The sequence below is a fragment of the Staurois parvus genome, unplaced genomic scaffold, assembly GCF_062004578.1.
Source record: "Staurois parvus isolate SC_StPar_1 unplaced genomic scaffold, SC_StPar_1.0 ptg000218l, whole genome shotgun sequence".
Taxonomy (NCBI): Eukaryota; Metazoa; Chordata; class Amphibia; order Anura; family Ranidae; genus Staurois; species Staurois parvus.
The window spans coordinates 4,135,593-4,156,509 of NW_028318014.1; the positions used below are offsets into that span (position 1 = coordinate 4,135,593).

Here is a 20,917-nt window from a genome sequence, read left to right on the forward strand (position 1 = left end):
TTATACATTTTCTATCGGTGCAATTGATAGCCCCTGCGTGGGCGTGTTTTGTTGCCTCTGTTTTATACTGTTTAAAATTAATAAAAACCATTGAAATACAAAAACACCTCTAGAAACCCACTAGTCCTGGGGGTTTTTTCCTGACAAAAAAACGCTGATTAGTCTATGTATGCATGGACACATAGGATAACATGCTGGGGGGTTTACTAGCTGTAGGAAAAAATGTCAAAAGCCAAAAACAACAGCTGTAAAAATGTCAAGTGTGCATGAGGGCTTACACCATATTTATGCATTGTTAGACAACAACAAGCATTTAACCCATGTGGAGAAGGGGGGATTTTTTTTTTTTTTTTGTGCCTGGAATTGAACTTGATTGGTGGCTGTGGGAAATTAACTACAGTTCTTTATAAGAACATGTTGATACATACAGCTCTAAGAATCAACTTTGTGTCCCAAACAAGGTATATGCGTTGCACATAAGGTTGCCACCTCATCCCCTTAAAACCAAACACATATTAACACAGGTTCTGAGGCTAATTTAATGCGGATAAGACACTAAGGCTGGTCATACATTATACAATTTTCTTGAGAATTTTGCTTTAGATTTACCAAAAACCATATAATAGAAGGTCAAACCTAAACAACACTTTCACTTGTATCCAATTAGGCAGGCCCTTGTTCTACATAGTTGAAGGTAAATCTAAAGGAAATTGGGCAGAAATTGGACAGAAAATTGTACAGTGTATGGCCAGCTTAAGTGAATTTAATTACCACCTTAATCAGCCACAGAACCTGTGTAATTAATATGCGTTTGGTTTTAAAGGGATGAGTTGGCAAACCTAGTTGCACAGTCTCCAGATTAAAATCAGGTTTACTGACGCATGGCTGGTTGTAGAGGGGTTGGCTCAAAGCCTATGCTTGTTACTAGGCAAGCCAATTGTGAACTCAGCACACAGCACCCTAGTGAGTTGTGTCCTTAAGTGGACGAACAAGTCTGACGCGTAAAAAAAAACCCGCAAGAGCAATTTATTGCTGTTTAATGTACATTGATGCAAATGTGTTTGTGAACTATACCTATGTTGCATTATATGCATCAGTTTGATCCTATGGTGTACTCTCATAGCGGCATTTAATATTGCGACCTGATCAGCCACCCTGCACCCCTAACATTTCTACTGCAAACACTTGCCCAGTTGTTTTCACAGAAATGTTTTCCACCCTCCATGCAGCATGAGCTTGTTGTAGTTCAAAACACCTTGCCAGTTTTAGCAGGCCTGGGTGTGTCATATTCAATCTCACAGTCCTAAAAGCTGACTTTAAAAAAACGATGAGATGGAATGAGGAATGTCGACATTCCAGTGCCCTATGTACATGCTTATAAACACATTTGTGACATGATGGGTACTGCAAATTGATATTTACTGCTCTGCTATGTTACAGCTTAGTTTCATACTCTATTTACTGTTTATTTCTGCTAATTGTAATACATGCCTCACCCTTCTGTAATCGACAAATCATTCACATACAGATTCTTTAGAAAGGAACAGGCCACAACACAGAGGCAGGAGCTAATATTCCTCGCAGACAGAAGTGTTTGGAAATATCCAGTAATAACAGATTAGATTGACTAAACAGAGTGTTTCCTGCTTAATCAGGCAGTATTTGTTTACAAACAGAAGAACACTGTGCATTGCTTTTGTGGGATCTTAGAAATGTATGTTCGTAGAGATATTTTTAAAGCTGGCCACACAAGTGAGTGACTCAAGTGGATCTGGGGCTTACCTAAAGATTTTAGAGGCAAATATCATGTTTTAGAAGTGTCTAAAAGAAATGTATAATCACATTTATCAAGAATGCAAAAACAGTTTGTAAAACAATGTGTATGTCCTTCTGCCTCTTCATTAAATAGCTCTGTCTATACAGGGGATACTGTCATTGTCTATGGATAGTGCTTACTTACCTCCAACAAATCCACTACACATCTACTCTGACCCTAGGAGATTTCCTCTTACTTCCTGTCTTTTCACCTGGACAGGAAGCAAGATTTCCTCTTTCTGATAACACAAATTGTGGATTTTAGAAAAGTTTCTCTTTGTAAGAGAAAGCGATTGGCTCTCAGGACTACCTCACAGGTGAAACGTCATACAGTTTGCTGGGCTTTGTAATGCTGGCAAACTGTGAAGTACTATTAAAAAAGTGCTATAGAATGAATAGAAGTCAATGAGGCCTGTTCTGATCTGAGTGATGCACTGCAGTATGTTTTAGAAATATCCTGCAACTTTGGATATGTTATACTAAAAGCATACCTCCCAACTTTTTGAGATGGGAGCAAAAGAAACCTATTAGAAAATGTATGTAGGAATAGGACACACACCCTGTCATGTGTGCTTAAAGAAGAATTATAAAAAAAAAAAATACTGCCCTCCATCATGCTTGCTTTACTCAGGGCAATAGGCACTGCTGCCAGTATAAAAGAGCCTTTATGATGTAGGGCAGGGATGGATGTGAATGTATATAAAGCACTGCATAAATGGTCAGTGCTTTACAGTATAAATGTCTATAAAAAGTAAAGAATAAAACATTAAATATGCAAGAGATTTCCTCTGTATCCCCAAAATACACAGATAGGAATTAAAGAAACTGCAAACACACTGCAAGCGACAAGGACTGAAGAATCACATTGAATTAAACATTATTGTAATTCAGACTGTAAATATATATATATTTGAGGTGTTTTCCCAGCGGTGGATAGCTCTGTAAGCTATTCAGCACTCAAGAGTTTGCACAGAGCGTTTCTTTGTCACATGGTGGTTGAAGCACAACTCCAATCAAGACATTTCTTTGGCTTGGTTAGAATGGTTAAGGGTTATAACCTTAGTCAGATTTATATTGGCATCTGTGTCCCCATTGAACTAATTTTACTTCACTTCCTGTCCTGTTGAGCAAACAGGAAGTGAAGAGGTTTCCTCATTGGGGGCACAGACAGCAATAAAAACAATGGCATAAATGTTAATGCAGGTGACAGATTAATGTATCAATTGGAAACAGAATTTGGAGCAAGCACAGCATTTGGAAGCGTTCATACAGACACTCTAGCCTCCATTGTAGCTGACTCACACACAGCCAACGCAACGTCTAAGTTTTGTTCCCCTTGTGATTAGTCTGCTATGGGATCTGCCCACCACCTGCTGTCAATCACAAGGAGAGAGCAGGCCTAATGGAGAACTGGTTCTTTGGCTTCCCCAACAGGTTTTGCCCACTGTCAGCATTACTGGATGCTAGGAGCCAGTCAGCTGTGAAGAAGGTGGTCAGGAGTTAGCAGGGGTCTAGTAAACAGCAGTGTAAAGAGACAGACATGCTGCCTGCTTCTGTACATCAAGTTTAATTCAGTCGTAATTTTATTTATTATTTATATTGTACATTCACATCAGTTATTGCCCTCAAGGAGCGTACAATCTAAGATCCCTAACTCACATTGATACATACTAGGGTGAGTTTAGACTGGAAATAACTAACCTACCAGCATGTCTCTGGAGTGTGGGAGGAAGCCCACACAGGCACAGGGAGAACATGCAAACTCCAGGAAGGTAGTGCCATGGTTGGGATTCAAACCGATGACCCTAGTGCTGCTAGGTGGAAGTGCTATCCACTTTGCCACAATTACCTCTAGTAACCTCCTATGGTAACACTTTGAAAAAGTAGTGCTCAAGAGAAATACCTGAATCTGTCACATGTGCTGGTAAAGGTACTGAAACTGGCAGAAGGAATTTCTTAAATCTGTCGCAGGCCATACTGCCCAAACAATGTTGTAAGTGTTTACTAATGCTAGTAGCATAAGGACTAAAATAGTTAATGTTGACTGAGAGAGTTTAGTTCTGACAGTAATATGTAGGAAGGAAGATGTGCTGTCTGTAGTTTCTGGACAGGTGTCTATAAAAAAATGTTTTGGGTTAATTATAGATACTGGTTAGGAATTATTATAATTCAGCATTCAAGTGATACATCTAATAGTCATATAAATATTTTGTATCTTACATGTCCCACTGTCATTAAAGAAGGGAATGTCATTTAAAACACTGACATCAGCAAATTGGTATGTTTACATTCATTTGTCTGATCTACCTGGATTACGGAATATATGCAGACAGTAGCAGCCATAACAACAAACATAGGAAGGCTGCTAAGAGAACAAAACCTTGATATATGGAGCAAATAACAGGGAACTCCACCTATGGACAAAGTTTATAGATTCCATGATATTCTTATTTGCCTTAGCCCTGGTTCACACTAAATGCGACTTTGAAATTGCGCTACCTCACTTCAAGTAGCGCGATTTCAAAGCAGCAGGTCAGTGTGATTTCATGCGCAACTTGTCTGACATCTGTGCGACTTCATGCACAGATATTTATGCAAGTTGCACATGAAATCGCAAAAAATAGCACAGGAACCTTTTTTACAAATCGATGTGGCACCGATTCTGAACAGTTCCATAGGCACAAATAGGGTGCAACTTGTCATGTGATTTGGACTTGTCAAATCTCATGACAAGTCTCACCAGTGTCTAAGACTACATTCATACAGGCCATGTTGAGGATACTAGCAGCAAGAATCTACCGATTCCTGCAGCTGAGATTGACAGCAGTGTGCAGACAGCTGCAGCCATCAAGTCTATACAGTGTAATTACATGCTTTCAGTGGACGCAGTTATTTCTGACTGTTCATACAGACAGTCATTACCACTAGTATCAGTAGATTCTTGTTGCTGGGATTCACAGCGTGTCTAAACACCCATGTGAATGCAGGCTAAAACTACATTTACTCAAGTAATGTTCAGAAGTTATGGGTTACTTTTTATTTAAAAGCTGACCAGTCAGCAAAATAAAGCTGGCCATACAGGTTTAAATTTCTCGCATTTGTTGGGGAGCTGAATCCCCATTCTATGTTAAACACATGGATGGAAGAATCTGTTCTGATTATTTTAGCAACTGTAGCTTGCAAACCCAAACAATGACTACATCTGATTAGATACTATCACCGTGTGGCTGATAATTTTCCACATGGCTCAGCTGATCTTTAAATTATTTTCTTGAGCCATTCGGTGGTGACAAGATTTGAATTGGCTGAAAATCAAGCTATGTATGGTCAACTTACGGATCATGTCACACAACCATTCTTGTCATTACAGCATCACTAAAAACTGTGGACAAAATACTTGCCTCCCTTCTTGTGTTGCTCTCCTGCTGATGAAAGCGCTACAGAATGTAAATTCCCCAGCATTGTAGTGACACATGGAAACAGATGGGTATTTCTCCTACCTTATAAAGCACTGTACAGCAAGTTCTACCAGCGTCGGGATCACTAACCAAAGTGCAAAGGCACTTGATTTGATACAAATTAATTAGGTTGTTTAGGTCTGTTCTCATATTACACAGTTTTGGTTACTCTAAAGAAAACAGTATAGTGCATGATGCTTAAAGCGGAGTTCCACCCAAAAGGGGAAGTTAAAAGATTGGTCCCCCATTCCCCATTAAGAATTGGCACCTTTGGGGAGCAGGGGGAGGAACGGGTACCCGAATTTGACAGGTACCCGCTCACACTTCCATTGCGATCACCTAGGTGATCGGAAACAGAAGTTGTCCTCCTACCCTCCCTCCCCGAAGTCTTGTGGGACACATGACAGGTCCCAGAAGACGACGGGGCCATTCAGGAAGCACAGTGCTACTCGTGCATGCGCAGTGGGCACCCGGCTGTGAAGCCGCAAGCTGTCACAGCCGGGTGCCCATATTGAAGATGCCAGCGCCTGGAATACAGGACGGCCGGTGAAAAGGGCTGCAGCGGGGGCACCGCAGGATCGTGGGACAGGTGAGTGGCTGTTTTTTAAAAGTCAGCAGCTACAGTTTTTGTAGCTGCTGACTTATTTTTTTTACAGACTGTAAGGGACCACCCGGCGGTACCACTAGCACTCCACTGAATCACTGAATAGGCGTTCCCAGAGCACGGAATCTAAGTCCCAGGGTGCTTGTTCACCAGGGCCCCTGATGGTGGGGATGGACTTGGAGCACCCCGAAACCAGGTCATGGCTACTGGGTAAACCCGTCAGTGGTAGTGGTATACGTCGAGGGCTCCCACGGGGAAGAGCCTGATATGAGGAGGTCTGAAGACCCCACTGGGAGGGACGGATGGATGGATGGCTGAGCAGGTGCAAAGTCAGACAAGCCGGGTCGGTAACAGAGAGGACGGTACGGTACAAGGCAGCGGGCAGAGAATAGTCGGGTCACATGCCAGGTCGGCAGGTCAGATCCAATAGGGGGCATTCAAGAGAGAGGTCAGGCAAAGCAAGGGTCTGGGCAGGAGAATATAACAAGGTCAGAGCACAATCCGGGTCAGCAACTTACAGTTCACAGGTACAGGATACAGAGGAGACCAGAAGGCACTGAATGACAGCTCAGGGCCATTTAAATATCCCGCCCTGCGCTGCCATTGGTGCCCAGCGGGCGGCCGCGGCTTCTACTGAGCATGCGCGAACGCCGCGGCCGGCCCGGACCTAGTGCCCGTGTCCCTGCACAGGGCGGCACATGGGACCATCGCGGCGGGGATCGAGGAGATCCCTGACACAGAGTTAGTGGAATTCCGCTTTAACAAATAAAGCTATTTCAACTATTGTTTTCATATAGGACAACTATCCATAAATTATCCAAGTATATTTATTTATTGACACATTAGGCCAAGGTTATGTAGACAACAAGCAGAGTACCACTCAGTTCTGATATTGCATATAACAACCGATAAAGGTTATCTCTGCGTGCTTTATAGAAATTGTTGTATAGTCGGTCCTATAAGTTTTAGGCCTTATTCGCATGGTTGCTGAGGCCTGTACACTGTGATTAGGCTGTTTGTTTATGCAGCTTGAGCTGCCAGGTGCCAGGGACAGGTATTTCAGGTAAGTCTATGGGGCTGTAGCAGCTGTACGGCCCATATGGGCTTCAGTGTCCATTTAAATGAAACCTAAAAATGTGAGTTTATTCAAAGTCAAACCCTTTTTAGCTATGCAGGATAGAATAGGTAGACGTTGGAACATCTCCCATTGCCACCATGACATAAATTGTTATTGAAACAAGACAGAAAGTTAAAGGTGTTCTAAAGTCAGGACATTGTTTACTTTAATGCATTCACTACCTTAAGGTAAAAAAAATTTCCCAGTAATGTATTGCCCCCTCACCTCCCTATATACCTAAGTCCAATCTCGATCCAGCACTGTGCCCGTCTACAGTAGTGCTTGTCTGTGTTCCTCTTCTCACAGGACACAGGCAGCAGTGAGAGCCATTGGCTCCTACTGGTGTCAATCAAATCATATGAGGAGGGAGCGGGGAGGGGGTGCTGTGCAGGACCAAGCTGCGCTGTGTGGGATCAGCTTGCTATGGGGACACACCCGAACCCCAGAAGAGGAGGTATGTGCTGTGCAATACCAATGTACAAAGCAGGTAAGTGTAACATTTTAATAAAAAAAATAAATATCCTTTACAACCGCTTTAAAGAGGAGCTTCAAATCCTGTAGCTGCTACCTTATACGAAACGCAGTTACCAGCCCAAGAACCCAGCGCTGTCTTCACATGGACTGGTTCTGGTCCCTGGCATTGATATGTTGACTGTGGGAAGCTGGCTATGACCTCCTGCGCCTTCACAACTGGTTCCTATCTGAGTATGAATGAGCAGCGCTGAATGGTCCTGCAATCTCTTGGGAACTGTAACATGTCCCAGGAGGTTGCGGGCAGGGTCGTAAACTTTTTTAGGTGCGGAAAATCAGATTGACTATCAATACTACTATGTAGAAAAGTAACATTTTCATTTATATATAGAAATGTATTACCAATTGAACATACTGTATGGCAAATAAAAGTTTACAGAGCATGATAAAGTTATGAGTGCAAATGTAAGGAAGATTCACAGCGCCATTTGAAAGAATATTCTAAACACCGCACCCTCATGCAGTAAGAGGTCTGGCCTTAGGGACAAAATTAGGCCTCATACACATTGAGCTTTTAGCCCCTGTGCATGAGATTTCTGTATTTTTCTGCAGGTGAAACTCTTGGGCAAATAGCCCCTCTGCAGGCAATCTGTAAGACTCTATGGGAGGCTGAAAATTTCCGCAGCTGAATGGGCCTTTGACAGTGCACCTAGTGTTACTAAGGTTTAGGACAGTATACGCCCAAGGACGAATGTTCAGAATGCAGACTTCTTGCATTTGGGCTATTCATTACTGGGTACATATTGCCCTAAAAGTTAGTAGCACTTGAGTTTTAAAGGCTGCCAGAAGGGGGTCTGGACAGTGTGCCTGTGCCTACTACCTCAAAAAAAAGGATCGCCCAGTGTGCATGAAGCCCAAGAGTGCTAGAGACCAGACTGCGTGCACTACATAGGCTTGAGCATTCAGCTAGTAGATAACACTTGAGCAGATAGCAGCTAAAGCTACAAGATGGTTAGCTGCAGCAAGAGCACCAGTTTCAATGCAAGAGTATGTCTAGCCAAAACTTTTTCTTTTTCAGTAATCAGTGGGAAAGGATTAGAACCACATAAGTTATTATTGCTACTTGAGAAAGATTTGCCCTCACTTACTGCCCAGCTGACAATAATTACACCAGGCAGGAAGTAAGGATAAATCTCCAACAGCAACAGAAACAGAATTTTAAAAAAAGAAGGAATTTTGACATATTTGTAAAGTCTGTATCTTGGAATACAGTACAGAACACAGGATAGATATTCATAGACCCTGAGTTGTAGGCTGGTACCTTCAGGTGACTAGACACTGGCAAGGCTTTGCTGGACACACCCACTTGGCCATACACCTATAACGCTACCACACTCCATGCGTTTTTTTAACAAGCAGTGCAGAGTAAGACAGGAACAGTGGGGATGGTGGCTTGTGTTCTGTACTGTACTACAAGATATGACATTTACAGGAAATTAAAAATTAACCCTATCTTAATTATATCGTACAGGACACAGGCTGGATATTTATAGTTACTTATAAAGTTCCACATTTTAATAAAATCGACTATATAAAAAGTGGGCTTTTGTAAGGTAAAGGAAAAGTAAGGCCAAAGCCCTTCTAGGGGTCGGAAACCACCCCAATGCCTGAGGGGCAGCTGGTTCAGCTTTCCAGCAAGCCACTGAGAGTCTGAGCCAGCTGCTCCTACCCTCTGTATAGCCCAGCTCTCTGGTGAGTACTGGAGGGGCAAAGATGACAGCAGGTGCCTGCCAGCCCCTGGCTCTCTGCTTACTGAAGATCGAGAACCAAGTAATTAGTGGTCTTTGATCGTCTCAGAGATGGCGGGGGACAAATGCTACATCCACCTAGCTGAGTGTGTAAGATTTTCTTTTTTTTTTTTAATTCCAGAAATTCTTTAAAAAAAAAAACACTATACAGCTTAAAAAAATGTTGCTCTTTTGGCCCAACTTTTCCTGGGGATCTCAGAAGTGCACTTTGTTTTGCACTCCTGTGACCCCTACGGTCCAGACTCTGGAGAGATCCTAACTTTAATCTCTGGATCCACCCAGATGCCGGACCGGCAGCTGCTCAGCCTTCCAACATGCTGCCTCCACAGCCTGACACTCCAGTGAGCGCTGGAGGGACAGAGCACAATGTCCCTGCTCACAGAAGATCAAGAGTTGAGTGATCTCGGGGTAGAGGCAGCTGGGGACAGATGCAGCAGTGGATCAATGCTGCATCCACCTATATGAGTATTTGTGTTTGTTTTTTTTCATATCCTGCACTTACATTTTAACCTCTTCCTGTCTGGCCCATTCACATAAGCAGTCAGATAGGAGCAGTGCTGATGCAGATGGACCATTCTAAACGTCCCCCAGCATCCGCCACATTTGCATGCTTCCTGGTTGTGCACAGCGTTGTGATCTGTGCCAGCTGTGTCCAACGAGCACAGATCGCTGTACCAGACCGCTGTGGGCAGCCCCAGTATCATGTGATCACTGATTGACCAATCAGCGATCAAATGCACAGTAGTAAACAAGACATCATTTCCTGGCATCATTGTTTACTACTGTGAGTGATCACAGAGATCACATCGTACAAGGCCATTCACAGCAGCCTTGTACTATGTGATAAGCTGTGACAAATCATAGCTCTCACAGTATGTCAGTGGCTGCAGGAATTCAGCCAGAGAGTGAGAAATTATTGCTTTTACAGCCAGCATGGCTGTAACAGCAATCACAGCATATAAAAAAAAAAATCCTGATCACCCCCCACAAGTAGTACAGTGTCACTATGGCCTAAATTTATGAAGAAAGATTATTTGCAAAATTTTCTAAGAAATGTATTTTCAACATTTCAGGTCTTTTTTAATTTATATAGCAAAAAATAAAAAACACAGTGGTGATTAACAACATCCCCGCCGCCCTATAGCAGATATACTGCTACAGGGCACAAGGGGTGCGCAAACTCACATATATATATATATATATGTGTGTGTGTGTGTGATTTTGCATTTCCACTCGCAGCCGCGGCTGTCAATCACCGGATCCTGGCTGGTGATTACCGAGGATCTCCGGTGGGGAGGAGGGCTGCTTTGTTTACTAACAGTCCTCCTCCCTGTCAGCTCAGACACACTGCTCTGGATGGCTGTGCACAGCACAGCCATCCAGAGCAGTGTCCTTGCTGTGTCCTTACTTCTCAAATTTGACTACAAAGGTGGAACTACACCTACAATATCTGATTAATACCAAACTACTGAAAGGTAAACTCTGCTTGGCTTTAATTCGTTACCACGAGTTGGCGCTGTTGTAATTATTATATACCCATTAACGAGAAAGCAGTCATTACAGTTTTAGGACTCACTCCTGAATGTTTACAATTTTAAATGGGATAATACAGATAACATAAATAAAATCATATAATAAATGCAGCATCAGAAGTAAAAATGATAAATATGATGTTAAAGTTCAATCATTCCAAATCAAAATCTGATAATACTATAGTGTTCTAAATAAATTAAATATAGTGCATAAATTCAAAGGCCACCATTGACCCTTGAGGATATGCCCTTGCATAAAATGTGTCGGCTAGAGCTTGCATGCTGACGTCGTGCCGCTGCATCAATCTTGAGCGGCAGCCATTGATGTGAGTCCTAGTAGCATTTTTTTATGTCTGTATTTTCTACTGATTGAGTTTACACTGCAGTGTATGCAGACATTTTAATAAAATAATACACTATGTTTCCTTTGACTGGCTCCGGTTTGTGAGCTTCTTCCTATCTAGTGGTGAAGCCGAATATAGCTGGGTGCTGTTTAATGGGACCAGAGCTGTTTTGAAACGGAAAGCCTGTCCATATTGTTTTATAAGCATTTATGCTGCTCATCATTGTGCAGCTATTTCTTCTAGTGAGCACAGATTATTGGTGGTGGTCTGGTGATGGCAACAGCTTGAAGTTGGTCTTCTCTCTGGATACAGTTTGGAGTAATCGGTGGAAGTTAGAATCATTTGTACACTTATGAACTGGTGGACCTTTTTTATTTATGCATAAATTCCTAAGTATTGTGACACATGTGAATTAATTTATGCACTATTTTTTATGTACTTAGTACATTATAGTACTCTCAGATTTTGATTTGGGATGAGTGAATTTTAACATCATTTTGATCAATTTACTTCTGGCGCTGCATTTATTATATATTTATGGGAGAGGGTTTTGTATATTGACCTCTATTTGTTAGCTGCCTGTTTCCTCCAAGTGCTGATTTTCTTCTTCTGTACTATTAACATAAATACAGAGAAGCAGAAAATATGTAGGTATGTTGCATGAATAAATTAAAGTACATTATTAATATTATAGTATTTACCTCTGCTGACTCTGGCGTTTTCTTGTCTGTAGGTTTGGCCGCCACGGCTGTTTTCTTATCGCCATGCTGAAATGAAATACAATTACACTGTTATCTTAAATTCTTGTGTCACACCTGGAAACAAAACACAGATCTACTGTACTACCTGCAAGACAAAGCTGAAATTGGTCTAATTCTAGAATCTTCCATATATCTGTTTTAAACTAAAAAAATGTGCATCTATTCTTTGAATGGGTCGCTTGGAATAGATCTTTGGGTCTGGAGTTCGATTTTAGCAGTTATGGTATCATTCAAGATTGCAGGTCACACCAATCACAACCTGACTATACAATTTACTAAGTTAGAATTATACAGATATCTAAAGGTGTATGGATGGCTTTCATAATGTATGAATGAGGTTGTATAAAACACTGAGTGAATAAGCTAATGACTTTTATTTAGACCCAGTTTTTAGATTTTAAAAATGACATGCACTTTGTATTCTCATTGTGCACTCTGCTGTAGACTAAACAAACATTTTGCTCAATACACAAAGCTTTAACAAAAGTATAAGGAACCTTATTTTAGCCATGTGACTGTAATTTTCAAATGTCCTAGACCCAGTGGACTGAAAATAACTGCTGCTTATAAATATGAATCGTTATGCTGGTGTTGTAACTTTGTGAACTGAGCCTATTGCATGGAACAAGGGTCTATCAGATGGGATATAAATTTAATTTAACTATTTAGGTAGGCCCTCAAACTGCATAGTTGTACATAATTTTTTTTTAAGCGTGAAAAAGAAAAATCCACCCTTGCAGTGGTTCTCTCCCCACATTGCAAAGGTTAATGCTCATTTATGCATAGGGAATCAATAACAAGAACTTTTACTTAACCACTTGTCCTCCGGAAGATTTACCCCCTTAATGACCAGGCCATTTTTTGCTAATCGGCACTGCGCTATTTCAACTGGTAATTGCGCGGTCATACAATGCTGTACCCAAACGAATGAATGTCTTTTATTCACACAAATAGAGCTTTCTTTTGGTGGTATTTGATCAGCAATGGGTTTTTTTTTTTGAGATATAAACAAAAAAACACTGAAAATTGTGAGAAAAAAAATCTATATTTTTGACTTTCAGTTATAAAAAAATGATCCAGTAAACTCAAATTTAGTCATAAATTTAGTCCAACATGTATTTTGCTACATGTCTTTGGTTAAAAAAAAATCCCAATACATGTATATTAATTGGTTTGTGTGAAAGTTATAATGTCTACAAACTATGGTATATATATTGGAATTTACACAGATTTTACTTTCTGACTGCCTATCCTATTTCTTGAGGTGCTAAAATGCCAGGCCAGACCCCTTTTTGAAAAGTAGATGCCCCAATTTGCTGAGAAGCATGTTGAGACCTGGAACATTTTATTTTTGCCACAAATGTTTGGAAAATGACAAAAATGTTTGTTTTTTACACTAAGTTGTCACTTACATGATATATTACTCACACATGCCATGGGTATATGTAGAATAACACCCCAAAACACATTCTGCTACTTCTCCTGAGTATGGGGATAGCACATGTGAGAGACTTTTTGGCAGCCTAGCCACATACAGGCCTCCAAAATCCAATCACCACCTCCAGGCTTTTAAAGGGCATATTTCCTCATATCACTTCATTACCCATCACAGATTCGGAGGCCCTAAAATGCCAGGCTAGTACAAACAACCCCCCAAATGACCCCTTTTGGGGAATTTGATAAGAGGCATGGTGAGTATTTAATAGATATAATTTTTGTCACAGGGTTTTGAAAAAGAATAAATACATTTTTGTTTTCTTTCTTTGTTTTCCAAAAACTTGTGGCAACAAATGAGATCTGCAAAATACTCACCATGCCTCTTAGCAAATACCTTGGAGTGTCTACTTTCCAAAAAGGGGTCATTTGGGGGGGGGGTGCTTCTACTATCCAGGCATTTCAGGGCCAACATTAGAAGCTTATGCCAGACATTATTATTATTATACAGGATTTATATAGCGCCAACAGTTTGCTCAGCGCTTTACAAAATAAAGGGAGACAATACACCAACAATGCTGTTCAATAGAAGAGGGTTAGGAGGGCCCTGCTTCTTGGAGCTTACAATCTAAGAGATCACTCATATTTCTAACCACTTGAAGACCAGGTCTTTTCTGCCACTTTTTGTTTACTTGAAAAGAGTTTTTTTTGCTAGAAAATTACTTTGAACCCCCAAACATTATATATTTTTATAAGTCAAAGCCCTAGAGAATAAAACTGTGGGTGTTGAAATTTTACACAGTGACATTGCGCAATTGCGCAGCAATTTTTCAAACACAATTGTTTTGGAAAAAATACACTTTAGATTTGCAATGCAAAAAAACCTAATATATTGCCCAATTGTTTGATAAGATATAAAAGATGATGTTACGCCGAGTAAATAGAAACTGCGCATGCCTGTGCAATGGCAACAAATTCCGTACATTTTTAATATCCATAGCTTATGTTTTAAAAGCCTTTACAGGTCATCACTTTAGATTTACACAGGTCTAGTGCTAGAATTGCTGCCCTCGATCTGACGTTCACGGTGATACCTCACATGCATGGTGCAATCTCTGTTTACATATTGCCGCAGGCCACCGCTTGCATTTGCCTTTGTGCGCGAGCATGGGGATGGGGGTGGCAGTGAATATTTTTTTACACTGTCCCTTTCATTTTTTTTTTCCAATCACTTTTATTGTTATCACAGCGAATGTAAATATGTCCTGTGATAGCAACAGGCAGTGACCTGTACTCTTTTCTGAGAAATGTGGGGTTTATTAGACTCTAGATCTCTCCTCTGCCTTTAAAGCATCTAATCACATCAAGATCAGTGGGATCAGATGCTTTCCCAATTTTAAAATGGCGCTGTTTATATCAGGTGAAACAGAAATGTTGAAATGCTTGTAGATTCCAATTTCTTAGACCATAGAGATGCTTTGAGGCATTCCAGTCTCCAATCAGCTCTATTGTCAGCCAGCAGAACTGCTGGCAGCATTTTTGGGTTAACTGGTGGGAGGGGGAATATCCTGTCCCGCTGCTTGTAAAAGCGGTCCAGCGGCTAATTAGCGGCTAGGATAGTGTTTACATGAAAGCCAACTGCCAGCTTAAAAAAACTATACCAGAATGATGCCTGTAGCTGCAGGCATCATCCCTCTATAACCACTCAAAGTCAAGCGGCGTACCAGTACGTTGCTGGTCAATGTTGGGCATATACAGTATCTCACAGAAGTGAGTACATCCCTCGCATTTTTGTAAATATTTTATTATATCTTTTCATGTGACAACACTGAAGAAATGACACTTTGCTACAATGTAAAGTAGTGAGTGTACAGCTTGTATAACAGTGTAAATTTGCTATCCCCTCAAAACAACTCAACACACAGCCATTAATGTCTAAACCGCTGGCAACAAAAGTGAGTACACCCCTAAGTAAAAATGTCCAAACTGGGCCCAATTAGCCATTTTCCCTCCCCGGTGTCATGTGACGCGTTAGTGTTACAAGGTCTCAGGTGTGAATGGGGAGCAGGTGTGTTAAATTTGGTGTTATCGCTCTCACTCTCTCATACTGGTCACTGGAAGTTCAACATGGCACCTCATGGCAAAACACTCTCTGAGGATCTGAAAAAAGAATTGTTGCTCTACATAAAGATGGCCTAGACTATAAGAAGATTGCCAAGACCCTGAAACTGAGCTGTAGCACAGTGGCCAAGACTATACAGTGGTTTAAAAGGACAGGTTCTACACAGAACAGGCCTGGTCAACCAAAGAAGTTGAGTGCACATGCTCAGCGTCATATCCAGAGGTTGTCTTTGGGAAATAGACGTATGAGTGCTGCCAGCATTTCTGCAGAGGTTGAAGGGGTGGGGGGTCAGCCTGTCAGTGCTCAAACCATATGCCACATACTGCATCGAATTGGTCTGCATTAGAAGGAAACCTCTTCTAATGATGCACAAGAAAGCCCCCAAAAAGTCTGCTGAAGACAAGCAGACCTAGTACATGGATTACTGGAACCATGTCCTGTAAACTGATGAGACCAAGATAAACTAATTTGGTTCAGATGGTGTCAAGTGTATGTGGTGGCAACTAGGTGAGGCGTACAAAGACAAATGTGTCTTGCCTACAGTCAAGCATGGTGGTGGGAGTGTCATGGTCTGGGGCTGCATGAGTGCTGCCGCCACTGGGGAGCTACAGTTCACTGAGGGAACCATGAATGCCAACATGTACTGTGACATACTGAAGCTGAGCATGATCCCCTCCCTTCAGAAACTGGACCGCAGGGCAGTATTCCAACATGATAATAACCCCAAACACACCTCCAAGATGACCACTGCCTTGCTAAAGAATCTGAGGGTAAAGGTGATGGACTGGCCAAGCATGTTTCCAGACCTAAACCCTATGGAGCATCTGTAGGGCATCCTCAAATGGAAGGTGGAGGAGTCCAAGGCTCCGTGATGTCGTCATGGAGGAGTAGAAGAGGACTCCAGTGGCAACCTGTGAAGCTCTGGTGAACTCCATGCCCAAGAGGGATAAGGCAGTGCTGGAAAATAATGGTGGCCACACAAAATATTGACACTTTGGGCCCAATTTGGCATTTTCACTTAGGGGTGTACTCACTTTTGTTGCCAGCCGTTTAGACATTAATGGCTGTGTGTTGACTTATTTTGAGGGGAGAGCAAATTTACACTTTTATACAAGCTGTACACTCACTACTTCACATTGTAGCAAAGTGTCATTTCTTCAGTGTTGTCACATGAAAAGATATAATAAAATATTTACAAAAATGTGAGGGGTGTACTCACTTCTGTGAGATACTGTATGTAACATTAGAGAACACGGGCATATGATGAATCGAGTCTGTGGACCAATATCACCACAATTTATTCTTTTTTGTTATGTCCATGTTTAGGGCTAGGCCCAAAAGTTTTAAATTCGGAAGCCGTGATAGATTTCCATGCAACCTGTCTGGAAAGAGCTGAATTTGGGTGGACGGCCATTTATTGTTGTGCGTATAAATTGCTTTGGCCCACAATCAATTCATACATATCTTCTGTGAAAAACAGCAGAGGGGCTAAACGCTAGTGCTGGCAGCAAACGGGACAGTGTGCTAACACTGCGTTTTTGGGGACACTATACAAAGGAGGTGCTATAGTTCTGTTTGTGATCAATATATTGATCTGTACAAACACTGCGGGCAATCTATCGCTAGCTGACCCTAGCTGGGAGGGGAGCTACTAACCCTGGCGCTATCTGATGTCGCTAGTGGCAATAATACAGTGATCAGTGAAAAATTCTATATACTGATACTGTACTAATGGCACTGGCTGGGTGACAGGGTGATTAAAAGGGTTAATAGGGGTGATCAAAAAGTTAAATGTACTAATCTAATGTGTGTGAATTGTAGTGCTTTTCCTCAGTGCCGTGTTCCCTCTTCTCTCCCTGGACGGCATAGGGGGGGTGCATGTATGACATCCTCCTAGAACGATAGAACCACCTTGGCGGGCAGGAGGTGGTTAATATTGGTGCTGGTGGCATCTTATGGCACTTATTTTTGCAAATTTAAAAAAAAAATTAGCAGTTTCATGTTTTGTTGATTTTAATATTTTCTACTGTTTTTACAAGTCTTGCTTAGGGTGCAGAATAGTCTAGCACCAGCCCTGGTAATGTCTATAATTCTGTGAAATTTCTTTAAAAAAACTAAATTTTAAACAAAAGCACTAGACTGCAGAGACCCTATGAAAGGACAAATCCATCTACAAAAAATATTGACAACAGTTTAGAGCCCATGAACAATAATTATTGTCAACATATTTACAAGGTTAAAACTGAATGACAATTTACTTTTTTTAGCCTTTTAGGCCCACCTACAATTTTTGTATTTTTTCCATAAAACCTAACTTTATATAATATATAGTAGCTGTGCCACAAACTGAGCTATGTAACTTCTTAGGAAAGAATTTCTCATGAAATACATCTAAGGAAAGGAAATTGTAGGCAGAAAGAAAGCCACAATTCTCGAAATGTTTCCCTTGGGAGCTATCATGTACTCCATCCATCCTGTAATTACAACTCAATAGCATGAAACTTATTTAAAGCAAATTTGCAAGGAAACAATTCAATCAAACGTCACCCAACCCAAATGGTATCATCCTAAACCATGCCAGTGCCAATATGTTACCCCTAGTCTGTTCTGCTCTGAGCCGTGACTGTAGCCCAATGCACCCAATCAGTTTTTACTTTGACATTGCTGACAAAGAAGTGAATTCTGTCTGCTATAAACTGTTGTTCTCTTTGAATTGCCTTATCAAACATGAACATACCGTACTCATTAACAAGTATTGGCATCCAATTATAAATACAGTATAAGAAAAGTGTGTGTGTGTAATTATTATTTAAAATAAACAACACTGGAAACTGACTTACGGAGAGAAGCTGAAACCTCCATCTATAGCAACCACATCTGGACATGCATATGTTCATCCTATAATAAACTAATTTTCTGCCAATGGATTGCACACCTCCAGTCTTTAATGCAGCCTGTTTGACCTCACACCATTGCACTGCTGAAAACTGAGCTAAGATTTCTTCAGGATGGCTGATTGTAGCTAACAGCATACCTAGCTTTAAACAAAATTATGGGTGTTGGTGCTGTTCTGTTTTCTAGGCCTAAAAGGACAAAATTGCCCATCAGTATATGCACATGTAGCCAAATGTACTTTCAGGTAGTAGAATCATGCAGTGCCTTCTTTCCAACATGACTGGTTAATAGCCTTTCCATGTGTAGCTATATTAAACTTCAATTTAGATGCTTTACTTTTAAAGCACTATGGCAGGGGATTGGGTAAATGTGTTTGTGACACCATAGTTGATACAAATATTGATGGTAGGGCAAAACTGGAGCAAACAAGGTACAACGTGTAATAAATAATAAGATCTGGATGCGAACACCGACAAAAGGATAGCTGTACCAGCAGGCAAAACGTTCTGAAGAACCCTAATGAAAACAGACTGGCAAAGTGGTACCATGGCAAGCAGAAATGTACACTGTTCAAAAAAATTAAAGGAACGTTTTGAAAACACATCAGATCTCAATGGGAAAAAATATCATCATGCTGGATATCTATGGCCACCGTGTGCTTGTATGCATGCCTGACAACATTGGGGCATGCTCCTAATGAGACAACGGATGGTGTCCTGGGGTATTTCCTTCCAGATCTGGACCAGAGCATCACTGAGCTCCTGGACAATCTAAGGTGTAACCTGGTGGCATCGGATGGACCGAAACATGATATCCCTGAGGTGTTCTATTGGATTTAGATCAGGCGAGCGTGTGGGCCATTCAATGGTATGAGTTCCTTTATCCTCCAGGAACTGCCTGCATACTCTCGTCACATGAGGCCGGGCATTGTCTTGCACCAGAAGGAACCCAGGACCCACTGCACCAGTTTAGGGTCTGACAATGGGTCCAAGAATTTCAACCCAATACCTTATGGCAATCAGGGTGCCATTGTCTAGCCTGTAGAGGTCTGTGTGTCCCTCCATGGATATGCCTCCCCAGACCATCACTGACCCACCACCAAAACGGTCATGCTGAACGATGTTACAGGCAGCATAATGTTCTCCATGGCTTCTCCAGACCCTTTCACATCTGTCACATGTGCTCAGGGTGAACCTGCTCTCATCTGTGAAAATCACAGAGCGCCAGTGGTGGACCTGCCAATTCTGATGTTCAGTGGTAAATGCCAATCGATCTCTATGGTGCCAGGCAGTGAGCACAGGGCCCACTAGAGCAGTGTTTTTCAACCTTTTTTGTGCAAAGGCACTTTTTTCATGAAAAAAATCACGAGGCACACCACCATTAGAAAATGTTAAAAAAATTTACCTCTGTGCCTATATTGACTATATATAAAGTAATTCTCTTGAATAGGAATCAAACACAAAGAAATTATTTTATAATTACTTTATTATGAAATAATAAAGTATTTTATAATTGGACCCGGGGGCCGGACCAACAGTAGATGAATGATGTGTATGTGTCATCCATAGTAAGTATAGTAATATTCCCCCATAGTAAGCATAGTAATTAATCCCCCATATAGTAATTCATCCCCCATAGTAATTCATCCCCCATATAGTAATTCATCTCCCATAGTAATTCATCCCCCATATAGTAATTCATCCCCCATATAGTAATTCATCCCCCATAGTAATTCATCCCCCATATTAAGTCCCCAAGCCCCCCCTGTGTCAATTCACTTACCTTTGCTCCGCGCGTTCCTCTCGCCGTTCCGGTGTAGCATGAAAATCTGTCTCCTATGAGGATCTGTCCCCCTCGACGTATCTGCGCATGTGCCAGTTTCAGGCATTAGCAGCCGATCGGCGATCTCCGGCACATGCGCAGATACGTCGAGGGGGACAGATCATCCTGACAGTATCACGCTCCGCGGGCCGGATTAAAAGGTCTATGTTACGGATGAAATTGCAATTTTTCCCACGGCACACCAGACAATATCTCACGGCACACTAGTGTGCCGCGGCACAGTGGTTGAAAAACGCTGCACTAGAGTACATTGGGCCCTCAGGCCACCCTCATAAAGTCTGTTTCTGATTGTTTGGTCCAAGACATTCACACCAGCGGCCTGCTGGAGGTAATTTTGTAGGGCTCTGGCAGTGCTCATCCTGGTCCTCCTCATGCAAAGGAGCAGATATCGATCCTGCTAATGGGTTAAGGACCTTCTATGGCCCTGTCCAGCTCTCCTAGAGTAACTGCCTGTCACCTGGAATCTCCTCCATGCTCTTGAGACTGTGCTGAGAGACACAGAAAACCTTCTGGCAATGGCATGTATTGATGTGCCATTCTGGAGGAGTTGGACTGCCTGTGCAGCCTCTGTAGGGTCCAGGTATCGCCTCATGCTACCAGTAGTGACACTGACCCTAGCCAAATGCAAAACTAGTGAAAAACAGTCAGAAACGATGAGTAGGGGAAAAAAATGTCAGTGGCCTCCACCTGTAAAACTATTCCTGTTTTGGGGGT

General features: G+C 41.7%; 1 protein-coding gene across 5 annotated transcripts in view; it reads right to left on the reverse strand.

The window, feature by feature from the left end:
- Positions 1-20,917, reverse strand: part of CAST (calpastatin) — a 227,658-nt gene that overhangs the window by 158,126 nt on the left and 48,615 nt on the right. For all 5 annotated transcript variants that reach the window (XM_089679129.1, XM_089679131.1, XM_089679132.1 and 2 more), the window contains one exon: positions 11,851-11,916. In XM_089679129.1, coding sequence (XP_089535255.1) covers positions 11,851-11,916 — 66 coding nt within the window. The remainder of the gene's footprint in view (positions 1-11,850; positions 11,917-20,917) is intronic.